This window comes from Amblyomma americanum, chromosome 10 (genome assembly GCF_052857255.1).
Source record: "Amblyomma americanum isolate KBUSLIRL-KWMA chromosome 10, ASM5285725v1, whole genome shotgun sequence".
Lineage (NCBI taxonomy): Eukaryota > Metazoa > Arthropoda > Arachnida > Ixodida > Ixodidae > Amblyomma > Amblyomma americanum.
This window is the reverse complement of record NC_135506.1, coordinates 127,766,831-127,783,730: the sequence shown is the minus strand read 5'-3', so window position 1 is coordinate 127,783,730 and position 16,900 is coordinate 127,766,831. Positions and strand designations below refer to the sequence as shown.

At 47.8% G+C, this 16,900-nt stretch overlaps 1 protein-coding gene across 6 annotated transcripts in view; it reads right to left on the bottom strand.

The window, feature by feature from the left end:
• The window catches only part of LOC144106973 (uncharacterized), a 129,708-nt gene that overhangs the window by 74,785 nt on the left and 38,023 nt on the right, over positions 1-16,900 (bottom strand). Inside the window, exon 3 of one of the 6 annotated variants that reach the window (XM_077639945.1) lies at positions 8,216-8,250. The exons of the other annotated variants lie outside the window; for them this stretch is intronic. Coding sequence (XP_077496071.1) covers positions 8,216-8,239 — 24 coding nt within the window. The 5' untranslated portion in view covers positions 8,240-8,250. The remainder of the gene's footprint in view (positions 1-8,215; positions 8,251-16,900) is intronic. 6 annotated transcript variants of the gene reach the window in all.

Here is a 16,900-nt window from a genome sequence, read left to right as displayed (position 1 = left end):
ATACTCCGCATCTGTGTTGCATGTGAGAAAAAAAACTGTAGCGGACACTTAGGATCCACCTTAAAGGTATGAATACAATAGCATTAATGGGGTAATTTCCATATATGTGGAATCGGTAACGTGAGTTTACATTCACATTTGAAGATGTAATGAAAACGGCACGATGAATGAGGACAAAGTAGAATTCACACGACAGGACCAGTGACAGGCACTGCTACTGTTGTGTGTGTTCTACTTTTGTCTTTGTTTGTTGCGCTGTTTTCATTACATCGTTAACCATGAGCAAACTAACCCAAGCAAGAGTTTTACATGGTTACATTCATAGATCCCTGGAAGTCGTCCTCATACCACTCCTTGCCCACTTGTGCAGAAGTTAAGGAGTGCGCCACTGCCCTATGATGGCAGGTGCTGCCACCGGTGAGGCTTGTGCGAACTAGGTTGCTCTTCCTGAGCAACCTCTTGCAGCCAATCATTAATTCATTTCCACCTGCCACGGTGGTCAGTTACTTACAATCTGGTGGACAGGCTGTGATTACGCAAGGTCACGTGGCCTAGCTGGTCTATCTAGGTTGCCGGAGTGGCCAGTTGCCCCGGCCGCTCCGACTGCGTGGGTTCAAACGGCCACCAACAACAATGCCGGCCAGTTTTTTTGACATGGGGGTACTAACGCTTTGCAACAGCATTATGCTGTTGCAAAGCTAATGACAGCTAAACATGTTCATTTGTGAGCTGGAAGCAATTTTTCAGGAACACATTCCCCTATGCACACTCACTGAATCTGAAGTACTTGTTAAAATCCTTGACCAAAAAGGCCACATAGCAGCCCAAGAACAAAGCATTGCCTTGAACAGGGGCGTTTCTTTAGCATTAATTAAAATCAAAGCTAGCAGTGTAAGAAGTGTACACCAAAGCAGAGCTTACATGTCCAGTGGACAGTTGTACTGGGCCTTCAGACATCTCAGGATTTCAACTGTGCCATACAGCTCACACGTTTCATTTGCTTGAAGTGTACAGCCAGTTGCACGCTCAACATGCCATCTGCGGCTGCTCTACGAAAGGCCGGCGAGAGAGCCGGCCCTTTCGCAACTGTTGCAAATGGGTTGCAAGCCCCAAGGGTAGCGTTGGCCTGGCGGCCTGGGGCACAGCTGGAAACATCCGAATGTCCCGGCAAAGGATGAGTCGACTGGCAACAGAACAACTTGTTTATTCTGGCATCGCAAAAGAGCAGCCGGTCAGGGCGACCACATTACTCGAAGGAAGAAATCGAAGTCTCTTTGGCGTCCGGGGCAGCTGCCTTTTATACCCTCGGAGTCGAGGGCAAGAAGGAACGGCTCGGGATGAGGCGCCCGAGACGGCGACGCACGGACATGTTGAGACGTGAAGTGACGCGTCCGCCGGGCCGGCGCCGGACAGACCTCCTCGTCTCCCAGTTGGGGAGCTCCTCTCCCCAGCTGCCGCGCTTTGACAAGCGTGGGCACCAACATGCACACACACACACGCACACACGACGACACGTGGCATTGAAACCTGCCTGGACGCGCTTGGCGGGAGGCGTTACGGCAGCGATGAACGGGCCCAAAATGACCGCCACTTTGAACGAAGCCCCGGCGTCCGTTGCATCCGCGCCGGCTATACCGCGCGTCGTAGGCGAAACGTAACAAACCGCCCCGCCGGGAGAAGGAGATCCCGATGGTCAGGGGACTGCATCCGCTGTCCGGAGGGATGTCGCTCGATGATGCTCGTAATCGAAACCGGTCGTCCCTCGACGTTGCTTGAGCGCAGCGCACAGAGAAGGCCTCGTTCTCAGGTTCAGGATCACACAGGACACTGCAAAGTGACTTCGGGAGAGTTGCCATTTTTGTTCTTGTTCCCAGCAAGCGTTAGAACTACGCCGAAACGCAACTGCTCAGTCAGCAAGCACGAGACAACCCTCCCTAAGCTCTGCCAGGCTCTTTCCCCTTTTATACTACTGCCTAGTTCCTTACAGTAGTCAAGCAGCACTCAGAACGCGTCCACAAATTGGAAAATTGCACTAGAAAGCACATCATCACTTTGAAACACTAAACAAAAGCAATATGTTAAAAATCCTGCCTCAGGAAGAAAACATCAGTAACAAACAACTTTGAGGCGGATTCCTACGTTAGGGGCTTCGACTTAAGCCATCGGCGTTACCGTTGAGACTCCCCTTTTTGTAACGCACCTCAAAGGAATATTGTAGCAAAGCGAGGCTCCAGCGCAGGAGGCGGCCATTTTTGGGAGAGATGGTCTGCAGCCATTGGAGAGGGCAGTGATCCGTCTCAATGATAAACCTCGAGCCGGCTAGGTAGCATGACTATTTCTGAACGGCCCACACGAGACACGCACACTCTTTCTCGGTGGCGCTGTACGCCTGCTCACGACAGGTCAGCTTACGACTAGCATACAGGACGGGGTGTTCCACTTCTCCATTTTCCCGTTGGCACAGTACAACGCCCATGCCTCGCTCACTAGCATCGCACTGAACAACGAACCCTTTTGTGTAGTCTGGCGATCGTAGCACAGGCTGGCTTGTTAGGGCGCTCTTTAGGGCGCTAAAAGCTCTTTCCTTTGTCTTGCTCCAGACGACTGTTTGGGGCTCTGTTTTTCTTAGAGCATCCGTCAGGGGAGCCGCGATATCGGAGTACTTGGGGATGTACCTCTGATAGTAGCCGGCGACACCTAAGAACGACCGAATATCGGTCTTCGTGCGCGGTTGCGGGAAGTCTCGCACAGCGGCCACCTTTATTTCAGAGGGGCGGCGACGACCCTGTCCAATCACGTGACCGAGGTAGACAACCTCGGCCTGTGCTAATTGGCACTTGGGAGCCTTGACTGTCAAGCCCGCTTCGCGCAGGCGGGTTAGCACTGCCCGCAAGTGTGCCATATGCTCAGACCAGGATGCGGAGAATATCGCTACGTCGTCTAAATACGGTAAAGCGAATTCTTCCTGTCCCCGCAACACTTTGTCCATGAGGCTTGAAAAGCAGTATGGCGCGTTCTTCAAACCAAAACTCAAAACTTTAGGACGGAATGTTCCCATTGGTGAAATGAACGCCGCATACCTACTAGCCTCTTCTGTAAGCGGAACCTGCCAATAACCCCTGACAAGATCTAGGGTGGAAATAAACTGAGCGCTACTAACTTTCTCAAGGCGCTCCTCGATGTTAGGGATCGGATAAATTTGATCCTTAGTGATGGAATTAAGCCTGCGGTAGTCGACGCAAGGACGAGGTTCCTTGCCCGGTACCTCAACTAAAATCAAAGGGGAGGTATAATCACTCTCACCCGCCTCAATAACACCGAGGTGTAGCATTTTCTTTACCTCAGCCTCCATAATATCGCGCTGGCGGGGTGACACCCGGTACGCCTTGGATCGTACTGGCTCTGGGGAGGTAAGTTCTATTTCATGAGTAAGGACAGAAGTCCTACCAGGCCTCTCAGAGAACTGACCTTGAAACTCTTGTAAGAGTTGGTGTAGTTCGGTTTTCTGCTCAGCCGACAGCGGTGCTTTAATGATTAAGTCACTAATGACCTGATCAGTGTCTTCCCTGTTCGTCACTGAGCCTAGTCCCGGAAGCTCGACCGGAAGCTCTTCTAACTTTCCCGTGTCGGGCATTTCCTCTCCAGTACCTGGTGCCTTCAACGCTACAGGCTCAATTTTATCCAGTTCGGACGTGCTCGGAATATCAGCTTGCTGCGCCTCCGACCCTTTTTCATTGTTCGACAACGTCGGCCTTGCAACTACCGCCTTTGCAGCGAGCTCCCGAACTCTCGATCTGGTTAAGGCCTGAACGCTAGCCTCACCAAACAAAAGCCCCTTCTCGCGCAGGAGGTGATCTGACCTGTTCGAAAATAGGTACGGGTACTGGGGGGGCAGCATAGATGACACCGCGGCCTCAGTCTCAAGTGCTCTGAGAGGTCCTTCAATAAGCACTTTTGCTACGGGCAGACACACGCTATGAGCTTCCACGGCTTGCTTGATCCATGCGCACTCGCCCGTGAACATATCGGGTTCTACGTAAGAGGGGTGAACTACATCCACTGTAGCTGCGGAATCACGAAGCACTCGGCACTCTTTCTCGTTCACGAGGAAGTCTCGCATGTAAGGCTCGAGAAGCTTCATGTTCTCGTCAGTGCTGCATAATGTCAAAAACACGACTTTTGTTTTTGTTTCTGGACACTGCGCCGAAAAGTGACCCGGCTTCTGGCACGTATAACACACGCGCGCTTGCCTCGTCTCGAACCACTTTCTGCGTTCGGCTTCGGCTGCCGCCGTCTCCTTACGTTCGGTAGGACTGCTTTCACTCGCATCCGCACTACGTGTGTCCCCCCTTGCTCTCATGGGTGTGAACTTCGGCCTCTCAGACTTGGAGCCAAATTCACCCTTTTGACCGTCCTTAGCTCCGCGAGCCCGACGCGTCACAAACTCCTCGGCTAGCTCGGCGGCTTTAGCCACTGTACTAACGTCTGGCCTATCCAAGACCCAGTACCGCACGTTCTCAGGTAACCGACTATAAAACTGTTCCAGCCCGAAACACTGCAGAATTTTCTCGTGGTCACCAAACGCTTTCTCTTCTTTGAGCCACTCCTGCATGTTTGACATAAGCCTGTAGGCAAACTCTGTATATGACTCACTTCTGCCTTTTTCATTTTCCCGAAACTTCCGATGGAACGCCTCCGCTGACAGCCTGTACTTTTTTAGCAGACTCGATTTCACTTGGTCGAAACCCTCTGCCTCCTCTCTCTTCAAGCGAGCGACTACGTCGGCCGCCTCACCGGGTAACAAAGTGAGCAAGCGCTGTGGCCACGTTTCCCGAGAGAACCCCTGCTTCTCGCACCTTCGCTCAAAGTTAACCAGGAACAAACCAATGTCCTCTCCAAGCTTAAACGGCCGCATCAGGCCAGTCATTTTGAACGATACTCGTTCTCCTGCACCGTGTGCCTGACTTCCATTACGAGCGCGTTCCATCTCTACCTTGAGACGCTTCATTTCCAAAGCGTGTTGACGGTCGCGCTCTTCTTTCTCTTTATCTTTTTGTTCTTTACGTTCGCGCTCGTCTTTCTCTTTTTGCTCTTTACGTTCGCGCTCGTCTTTCTCTTTTTGCTCTTTACGTTCGCGCTCCTCTTTTTGCTCTTTACGTTCGCGCTCGTCTTTCTCTTTTTGCTCCCTCTCCTCAATGGTCTCAAGGCATTCCGACAGCTCGTCATCCTCAGCCTCCAACTCAAGAATAGCCCTTAGCAGTTCTGGTTTTCTGAGTTTGTCTGAGACATCCAGACCCAACTCTCTTGCAAGCACCAGCAATTTCGGTTTGCGCAACGACTTCAAATCCATGGCTGCTCCGAATGCTGCTTTCTCTACTGCCTACTATTGTCTTGCCGCAAAATAACCCGGCAGCAACGACAACCACAATTACCAGCTCTGTTTCTGACACTAACAAAAGCCTGGCAAAACTCAGAAGAAGAAAGTCCCGCACTCACCAAACCTCGCAGCCAAGAATTCAGCGCAGTCGTTCCGCTGCAGGCAACCAGTCATCACACAGGGCTCGTTGCACTGCTCCCGGATGGTCGTTGTACTGCTCAGCATACAGTTGACCGCATATCTTCGCTGCTGGCCTCCGTTGTCGCGATCTCACCGCTGGCAACCAGTTGTTGCAAATGGGTTGCAAGCCCCAAGGGTAGCGTTGGCCTGGCGGCCTGGGGCACAGCTGGAAACATCCGAAGGACCCGGCAAAGGATGAGTCGACTGGCAACAGAACAACTTGTTTATTCTGGCATCGCAAAAGAGCAGCCGGTCAGGGTGACCACGTTACTCGAAGGAAGAAATCGAAGTCTCTTTGGCGTCCGGGGCAGCTGCCTTTTATACCCTCGGAGTCGAGGGCAAGAAGGAACGGCTCGGGATGAGGCGCCCGAGACGGCGACGCACGGACATGTTAAGACGTGAAGTGACGCGTCCGCCGGGCCGGCGCCGGACAGACCTCCTCGCCTCCCAGTTGGGGAGCTCCTCTCCCCGGCTGCCGCGCTTTGACAAGCGTGGGCACCAACATGCACACACACACACGCACACACGAAGACACGTAGCATTGAAACCTGCCTGGACGCGCTTGGCGGGAGGCGTTGCGGCAGCGCTGAACGGGCCAAAATGACCGCCACTTTGAACGAAGCCCCGGCGTCCGTTGCATCCGCGCCGGCTATACCGCGCGTCGTAGGCGAAACGTAACACAACTAAATGGCACAAAAAACAAGAGTAGTAAGCAGAAACGAAATACAAACAGAAAGAACATTTAGAATCTCAGAAGTGAATAAAATTCACCAATACGAAAATGCCAAAACGTTTTTCTAATGAAAAGATTCATTTGTACCAAATTTCAACTAGTTATTAGAATTGATTGCATTGAAATTAAAATCACTGAATATGGCTTAACTCTAAGTCCGTTCAAAATGTCAGGTCCGAGAATCGTGTTGACTTCAATGAATTAATTTGCTGCCTGAAAGAATGAATTAACTTAAATTATTTGATTCATTTCAGTTCGATTGTGTTGAGACTGTGACTTGTGTGCCATACTAAATATTATAACCGGAATGTTCAATTTACTTAGATACCCTTATTGGTTGGATTCATTTGCGGATAGATGAACGTTCAAGAACTCAAGCGGAGAAAAGTTTCTTCGATGCAGACATTTACGGCATATTTGCCTCATATATTAAGAACTGGATAGAGAGCCAGTTACTGAACCCAACAAAAAAAAGATATTCCCAATGACAGTGTGTATTATCTGGTCTCACCTTATCCATTCAATGCTATGAAGCTAGCAGTGTTGTAGGCGTTATCAAAAAAAAGTAACTAAATATGTTGCTCGTTACGCTAAAAAAAAAGGAACGCGTTACCGTCCTATGTTAGCTATAAAAAAAGGTAACGTGTTACTGTTACCGGAAAAAAGCACCCCACTTTACTTTGGCGTTACTCCATGGCCATAAATTTTAATCAGTGAGTCTTCGCTGCAAGAACTCACGATAATTTTATGAAGCTGGTATTTCACACAAAACTTCTAGCCCAAATAACAATTTCAGCCGAAATCCCGATTTAACGAGAATATTTTGCACAAATGTGCAGGAGCTTAGCAATGTTACAGTGGCCTAAAGGTGCATGTAGAGCTACATGTGATGGCTTATAACTCTGTGGCATGTGGTGTAACCACTTTCTGAGTAACATTAAGCACAAAATGACACTTCATCCATTCTAACTTCACAAAGAAAACATTGCTGAATCCTCAGCAAATTTACAGTAATTCTGAAAAATGTGATGTTCCAAAATGCTCCGCATGCTTCCACTGTTTAGAGGGTTGTGTGTGTGTGAGTGGTTTGGAAAGGGGTGTTAGACGAAGGCAAGTGTGTGAATGAGCGTTTGTGCATGTGTTTCGTGCTTTATGAATATTCTTTTTCTCTTAGTTGGGTGCATCAAGGGCAGGCGTTTCCTGGCATGCATGCAAGCCGCAACAAGGGTCATCCAGAGCACCTGTACATTTTGTTTATTTGCAACACCACTTTAGGTGCTCTGCGCTTTCTTTTTCTAAAAAAGGGTGGAGGGGGGACAACTGAAATAACAAGTAAGTAGTAACGCGACACCTCACGTTACTAAATTATGTTAACGTAGGCATGCTGCCCGTTACGGTTTTGTAATGGTAACAAGTAAGTTGGTAAGTTACCGAAAAAAGTAACGTGTTACCGGTAACGCCCTTACGCGTACGCGTTACCGGCAACATTGGCAGCTAGACACCAACAACGAGTGTGCAGATGACCTCAAGACACCAGGTGTGCCTGCATCTGGGGGGTGCAGCAATAGTATATGGCAACGCTATACTACAGCTCTCAAGTGCAGGTAGCCATGGTATGGCAACACTGTTGCGAAGCCTAGATTCACTCAGCTGTACCCTTTTAGCCACTATGGCCTAGTCTTGGAACCATATTTCGAGCTGGCTGTGCTGTCGATACCCCAATGAGAGGTGTGCTTTTGTGGATAAATTTTTTTGCACCCTTTACATAAACTCAACAAAATTTTTTAGCCTGTACATGGGGTTTTCTCTCTTTTTTTTTTCTTCCTCTCCCACAGCCAATCTGTACAAAACTGAATAGTTCCCCCCAAAGACTGAACATGTAGCTTCATAATGGCACCAGTGATAAGGGCTGAATGTATACATACCTTGAAAAACAGCAGCAGATCCATCGGCCAAGATGCTGTACAAAAACAGGTGCTGGCTATGAGAAGTTCTTCCTCAGGGTTGCAGTAAGAACAAAGTGCTGTGTGCGTACAACTACTTCGCACTTGCATCCATAAGCATTGGTATCTTCTAAGCACTGGTACTAAGCATTGATATAAGCATTGGTGATAAGCACTGGCATCTTACTATAAATGTCTTGCACATGCACTGTATCCAGAAGCACAAACAGCGTTTTATATTTTGTGAGACTGTCTCGCACCTACAATTGCAGCATACACACCGTGAAGCGTGTGACATGAACCAAGTGCATGTGTGCGTCCCATACGTTACCCATTTTTGCATGTACAGAACAGTTCAGCTTTTGTGAGAAGAATTAAAATCCGCCATTGTGCCGAAACATGGAGCGCGTTCTGTGCAGTTTTTTCTGTAGATTTACGAAATTTCTAAGCAGTATGGTAAGTTGTTTTCAGAGTTGAACTGTGTGTGCCAAATGACGTGTCTGGGAACAGTTTAGTGTTCTCGAAGCAGCCCTTCCCCACACCCTCCCATCATTCCAACTGACGCTATCAAACAGGCAATATTTACAGCCAACTCTGCACAATGCAACATGGTGCACAGCCTGGCACAGAGCAAATGGATGGCTGACCAGCAGCGAACAGGTTTCCTGAGCTTGACTGTTGTCCTTGGCTCACAGTTTGTGCATTGAGACAACTCAAGTTAGGTTTTGGGATGCACGGACCACTCGCAGATGATGATGAGAGCATCTTACCATGCATTTCCCTTTGACAAGGTGCCCCGCGAAAAGTGGATTTATGTTTGCCGGCAACTTAACTCGTTCAAGACTCAAAAAGTACGCATTTACTCAGAACATTTAACACGGGAATGCCACAAAGACTGCGCACTGGCAAAAGAGGAGTTTACTGCCGGGAAACTAACAGCAGGGGCTTGTTGAAGTTGGAACACTCTGCCTATGTTGCTCTAATACACGATGGCACATTGACGATACCTGTCAAGCTGCCTATTCCTCTAGGGGAAACTATGAAGAGGAATCGAGCAGCGGCGAGTTAAGTTGATAGAAGGTGTCTTATTTTAGTTAAATGACCCTGATTGCATAAATTGTTTTAAGAAGTGAACAGCAAAAACCAAAAAAAAACACTTGCAGCTATGCTACAGAAAGTTCACTCATGCCTTGCAGTAATTTTCACTTGGCAAACGTTCCTTTTAGATTTTCCCAAGCCCACTTTACACAAGTAACTGTCATTTACATACTCAGCCCAAAAACTTGACTGCACAGCATGCAATGCTGGCTACGCATCGCTGCCGTACCCACATGTAATGTCTGCATGGGCTCTTCCCACAAACTGTTGCTAGCAGCTCTCAGCAAAGACAATAATCTGGCAGATGCAATGTGCCATATACCCAGAAATTGCAATATTTGCACATGTGAATTTTGCCACCAAATGACATTTGCATCATAATTAAGGGGGGACACAGGTCATAGAGGTAAAAAAATCGCCAAAAAAATTGATTTTTTGGAAATGCTATTTCTGAAATCGGTTGCCTGTTCTTCTCCAGTCTGGGAAGTTTCATGCATCTAGGATCAGTAGTTTTCGCGCAGTACCAATTTCACCGCCGATATCGACTGAATTTGATCCGAAATTGACATCAAAACGGCACTTTTTGCGCGGCGCGCAGCTCCTATTCTATGCATGCTATTGGAGCCATCTTAGTCTCGTTTGAGAGAGCGACCTTTCCTCTTCAATTTCCCGCCACCAATGTCTCCATCCGCCCATTGGTTGCAGAAAAAAAAAGCGCCAAAATAAAGGTCCTACGCGCAACCTCATTCGTTACTCAGGGCACGTGACACGTGTGCGCTAGCGGATTGGCTGAATCTGTCTCCGTCGTCTGCAAGACGCGCTGGCCGTTGTTGACGCGGCAGACCAAGTGCCATTTTGTTGTGCGTTGACTCCGGTGCAGTACGCAATGAATCGCAGGTCGGTAAAATTTCGTGCCAGGCACCAGTTCGGGAAGAAGGCGAAGCGTTCGTTGAGCGATAACTTCAAACCGCGCACCGCCTCACCGCAGTGTGCCCAAGGAGAAGAGCTTCACGCGCCCAGCGACGGGGCCGCCGGCACTGCCGCGCTAGGCCTAACGGACCCGACACCCGAAAGTGATACCAACAGCAGCCGCGTACGCCACGACACGATATTTTTACAGCCTTCTGAAGCAGAAGAATGCAAAAAAATAACAGCGAACTTGGTAGAGAACCTTTCAGCAACGGCAGCAACAGATCGGAAGAAGGAGCTTCTTGCTGACAGCAATGACGCTGCGGTTCCACTGCACAATGGAACTTCGTTCACGATTGTGTGTTTGGATTCAGTGAACGCTCTGCTCGAGTTCGCAAAGTGCAGATCCTGCTCTGGAGTTTTGAAAATATTGAGAGATGAACGTGAATATGGCCTTGCGGTAAAGCTGCACATTGTGTGCGAAGATTGCGGCGACACGTCGTCGACATGGAGTTCGCCGCGCGTCGAAGGTACGCAGAAAGTGAATCCTTTTACCATGAACGTCCTTGCCACGCATGCGATGCTGGTCACTGGCAATCGCCAAACGGCATTAAATGATATTTTTTCGGCAATGAATATCAGCCGTCGGGGTCTGCACACAAAAACGTGGCAGTCGCATCTGAAAGGCAAGCTGATGCCTGCTGCTAGTTGCACGGCACGAAAACTGACCAGTAAGCACGCGCAGTCCGTTCGCGAACTTTATGCAGAACTGAACGTGAGTAATCCTGGCAACATCGCCGTTTCATACAACGGGTTGTGGATGACGCGCGGGCACACTTCCCACATTGGCGTCGGGGCGGTAATTGAACTGTTCAGTGGCTTGGTGCTTAACTATGTCGTGCTGAGCAATTTCTGCGCCGGATGCGAGTCAGGCCCAAATGAGGACGACCCCTCATATGAATCGTGGACAGCCAGCCATGTGTGCCAAAAGAACACGACGAAAAAGGCAGGAGAGATGGAAGTGGAGGCTGCCCTGATCCTGTTCAAGAGGTCCCTCGAGCGCCACAACCTGCGGTACACTACTGTACTTTGCGACAGTGACAGCAGGACCTACCTTGCGTTGGAAGAAGAGAAGGTGTGTGGGTATATACCCATAAACAAAGAGGACTGCGTCAACCATGTGGAGAAACGCATGAGTACTGCTTTGCGGAATGCAGTAGCGAAGAACAAAGGCTGTGGCTCCAAAAGCCTCATTAGAAGGGGCAACCTAACGGGAGATCTGATAAACAAAATGAGCTCCTATCATGGGTGGGCTCTGAAGACCCACAAAGATGTAGATTCCATGCAGAGGGCAGTGATGGCCACATTTCATCACATCACATCCTATGATGCAAAAAGCAACCATACATTTTGCCCAACGGGGCCGAGCTCCTGGTGCAAGCAAAATGCGGCAAAGGCCAGGGGTGAGCCAGCACCAAAGCATCCCAGGAACCTGCCCCCCCCATGTCTGTGAGGCCCTGCTTCCCATATATCAGCGCCTCTCGGACAAGAAGCTGCTGGAGCGATGCCTGCGTGGCAAAACGCAGAACAATAATGAAAGCCTACATTCTATGGTATGGGCACTTGCTCCCAAGCACTCCCATGCCTCACTGTTCGCGGTGGAGGCTGCTGTAGCTGAAGCCGTTCTCAAATTCAATGCTGGAAATGTGACAGCATCAAGAGCGATCCTCAGCGAGCTGGGCTTGAATCCAAGCAACGAAAGTAAAAAGCGCTTGCTGGAGAAGGACCTGCGCAGAAGGAAGGCATCAGCACGCAAGCGTGCTGAGAACGCGAACATGCAACGGGCCCTAAAAAAGCGCCATGATGGTGGCAAAAGCCAATCAGATTATATGCCTGGTGCCTATTAGCCCTTTTTGAATGTAAATATGTAAATATTTTTAGCTTTTCCTCATTAAATATTGTTCTGCTTGTTTTCTGCCATTTTCTCAAAACTGTGTTTTGTGTCAAGTTGGAAGTTTGCTCAAGGTGTATCTCAGCACTTAGAGCAGCTAGAGCTACAATTCTTTTTGCATTGTGCAGCTGGAAGCATAAGGCATGCAACGCTGGGAACAGATTTTTAATTTTTACCTTCCAATATTTTTATTTTCTTGTTTTTTTTCCCCTCCGATGACCATATTTCGAGCACCAAGTTCATTAGGCTGCTAAATCTATATCATTAGCTTAATTTGAAAACTGCTTCCAGCGTTGCATTCCTCACACATTGTAGTATCTACCCACATATTAAAATTAAATTTCTGATGGCCTATTTTTTTTCTATTGTTTGAGCAGACAATGGCATGATATATATTAATATCTCCGGAACTGATTGGCCTAGAAATAAACGAATTGCATATTTGAAATCAGCGAAAAAAACTGAATAAGTCTGTACAGTTTCATCAAATTTGGTCTGTAAATAAAAAAAGAAGCTCAAAGACCCATGTCCCCCCTTGAATGCAACCTTTGACTCAAGCAAGGCCTAATCGGCCGGCCAAGATAAATTTAAAAGGCCCTCAAGTCTAAGGACATCGATAGGCATCCATCTCGATGCGTGTGTGTGCTCATGTTTTTGAAATGACAGAGAAGCAGGCAGCGACGTGAAAATGCATGCCAAAGCCTCACTGGCCTCAAGATGGCTCGCGCATATGGCATAAAAATTATATCATGGAAGTCACATTGCTATGTCCGTTCTCATTAGTCCATTTACTTCAAATTTCTGGACATAAGGAACAAATGGTGTGTGTATTTCAGGTTCGTTACAAGTGGGCTTCAAAAGACAACACTTTGAAACAGCGGCGACAAGTAAGGTTATGTCTGCCTAGATAGGCAGGCCCAGTTAGAAAGCAGCGAGTCTGGAGCATAGTCTACACCATGAATCTAGATCCATCTATACCATGAATGTAGATCCACACGTGACAGGCACAAGTGCAAGAAAACCAGCCGCGTCGAGAAAGGTAGCCACGGACTTGAGTGTTGACAATGCCAGCATGAGCAATCTGCCAATGCTCAAAGTACGAAAGGTGCCCAGAAGAAACACAGCACTGGGGCCGTCAGCCCTTCTGCTGAATATATCCAGCTCTTGGCGGCTAAGCGCAGTGGCCAAGAACCCAGCAAACTTATGCATGTACAGGAGAACCTTAAACATACCATCTCAGTTGATACAAATCTGAGTATGATAAGAATTTGAGAAATTACCTGGCCAAAGTGCATCGTGTACAATATGCAGGATTTCAGGTGTTCCAAACACTCGCCTGCACGACTACTGTAGGCACAAATGTGGGAGCCACGGCTACACTCTCAAGCACTAAGCGTTGCTCTAACATCGTCGATGTGCAATCACAAGGCGCACAGTATAAATAAATTCCATCGGCCAAAAACAGATTTCTCTGAATGCATTTTCCATGGTTCAGCATAAAAATTTTAACTGTTTTGTGGTGATATGAATTTCAGATGACACAAATAGTTTTCGTGACCCCATAAGATTCATATCACCAGCACTCTACTGTGGACTGTTACTGTTCATAGGAGGATTTTGCCACGCAATCCATATTTACTGTGTATAGATGATATGTGAAACTGCTTGGAGGCCTGGCAACACCGCACCTGCAGCTTGTGGTTGCCACTTTGGTTCGGTCGGACAGGTGCGATGTTTGTATCACCAGGACTCTACTGTGGACTGTTACTGTTCATAGGAGGAGTTTTTGTCATGCAATTAATATTTGCTAACTGTGTACAGATGATATGTGAAACCGCTTGGAGGCCTGGCAAGACCGCACCTGCAGCTTCTGGTTGTCACCTTGGTTCGGTCGCACAGGTGCGATGTTTGTATCACCAAGACTCTACTGTGGACTGTTACTGTTCACAGGAGGAATTTGTCATGCAATCCATATTTACTAACTGTGTATAGATGATATGTGAAACTGGTTGGAGGCCTGGCAACAAGCCACTTGCAGCTTCCGGGGTTCGGTAGGACAGGTGCGATGTTTGTATGGTTGTTTGATAGAGTGCTTTCTTGATATTGGTGAAGCTGTCATGAATTCTGCAAGCAGACTTTCAAAATGAAGCTTCAGCCGCTGCACAGCTTCTCTCGCTCATCTTTTACCATGTAGCATGCCATTGTGGTCTGGTTGCAGAAGACAACAACATGCCCTAGCACGTTTGTCAAGCACTAGCAGATTAGATTTTTCTTGGGTGCACAGCAAAATGGCAGAGGCATGCTGTCCAGGTCCCATCTGACTGAACGGGTGCTGACAAATTTATTTGTGGAGAACCGACAACGACTTGTGTCAGTTCTTCTCCACAACCAAATTTGGGTGCTTTCTTGTCATCTAGTCAGCACCAGCATGCTTCTACTGCAACCTCTGCTTCCTATGAAGTTCGGCGCTGAAGATGGTAAGGGTCAGCACCAGGAAGCATGTTGAAAAAGTCTAACTCTACGCTGTTGTCGTTGTAATGCATACATTTAGGCACCGGTTCAAGTGTCGTGCTTTATCATTGCCGTTTTATTTTCAAGTGAGTGGAAATCGCTCTGGTAAGGTAGCTAGCAGTTATTTTGTACTGAGAGCATGCATGTGTTGGCCTGGAGCAACTTCTGTGGCATTGCAACCTTATGTGCGCTTTGGCGTTAGCAGCTGCTGCATGTACAGCAGTGTAATTACACACGACACATGACCAGCTGCATAATGCCACCCGTTGAACTACAAAGTGCGATGCATGTTCATGCTTTTCAACGCCACTGCTATGAGCACAGCACAGTTGCGAGTGTTGATTTTTGCTGTCTTCGCTTCCACATTTTAAACGAGGCATTAGTTGTGTGTAGCAAGTATTGCACTGTTAACAGTCAACATTAACAAGAAAAAAGAAAGTGTATATTCCTTGCAATAATGCAAGCAAGGATGGAGTTTCTTTTTTATGTTTTCTACTTGTGACACTGTGGCAACCTTCCCAGCTGCCATGAGGAGCGTGCTTGACTACAGAAAGAGCCCCAATAGCTTTATTAAGCTTGCATCGCGTGGATGTCGATTGTTGGAAGCATGATGAAATAAAGCATTTACAAATCAATTTTTATATACTGCGTATATCGCATCACAAGGACACATCAGCGCGTACGCCACGCGGGTGCAATAGCACGACAGAACTGGAAAACAGTGCACGGCACCTTGCAACAACTGCAAGGTCAAAATAGCTGTGTTAGCGCTTCTAAAAATAAACATGCGAGAAATTCATGACAACTGAACATGTAGGGAACCGAGTTGTAATCAGAGCTTGATTCTTTGAGTGCTGTAGTGTACGCCACGGCTTGACCGATCGAGGTTTGCAGCTGGAGCTAACTGAGTGTGCATGGCCACAATTAGCCAGTGTAAACTGATGAAAGCTCTTCTCTGCGGCCGAACTATAAGCTTGAGCAACACTGGCATATGGCAGCTCAAAAATATGCCGCGTCTATTTCATCGTTCAAGTGCACGTTGATACATCTGCACCTAATCAGTTATGGACTGCTGAAGAGTTACTAAGTGCATGAAATTGGCTCCTCCTCTCACCAGAGACAACAAATAACCTGTTCCATACCATAATTTGAAAACAAATCTCCCATAAAGCTTTGTAAATAATAAGCGAAAGCTGTATGTGAGTTGCAGTGTTTACATATGATACCTCTACAGCATTTGGTATTATTAAAACATTCGTGCGTAGTAAAAAAAACTGTAAACAAGAGCTGAAATGTATATACATGGTTCTCACATGCATTGCAGTATTCCCACAGAATCCATAGCACAGTGCAACAGTGCCTCAGCACTTCACTTTTCACACGATGTGCAGCAGTCTTTGCCCAGTGCTGCACAGCAGTTTGATTTTTCCTACCAAATCAACAGGGCAGGCCTGGTTATCTGAGCGCTACAAGATTGCACTGTACATTGCGCATGTCATCTACTGTAGGGTCTAACATCCTGAAACAAAAAAATTAGAGGACACTTAGCATCGCTTTAAGAGGAGATGCGATAGCGCCTCCTCCTTCTTTTTTTTCTAGTTTTTTTTTGTCATTTTTGCTTGCACACATACACCACACATACACCCCGTTTGATCCAGTAGAATGAAGCACCATAGCACCGCCTTTTCATTCCGCGCAATTTCTGATGCCTAATTAGAGTATTTATACTCGGCTTCATTTTTTTTTAATTACTATAATTTGAGCACACATCACAAACACACGTAACAAAGTCATACACACCACAACGCGTACACTAGGGCCTCTCTAGCATGAACGATCCAATGACACCTCATGGCCTATGCATTGCGCACAAGGCCTGGGTTCGAACCCCAATACCGACTACAGCTCAGACCATTTATAATGCAACCGTTTATAATGCGGGATCGGATTATATGCGGCTTTTTGTGACAACCACATCGCTTCCCATAGAGTTCAATGTATGAGCATACCGCTTAATATGCTACAGCGTGTAACCGGAGACCACGTATAGTGCGGTTTCTGAAAAGCCGGGTCACCCGCATACAGGCACTGGCCCGCTAGTACCAGCGAGGGCGACGAGTGTGCTTCCCAGAGTGGGCAAGAAGGGAGCAACAGGCGGGGGCGGGGAGCATTGCAAGCATAGTTCAAGGCAAGGCTAA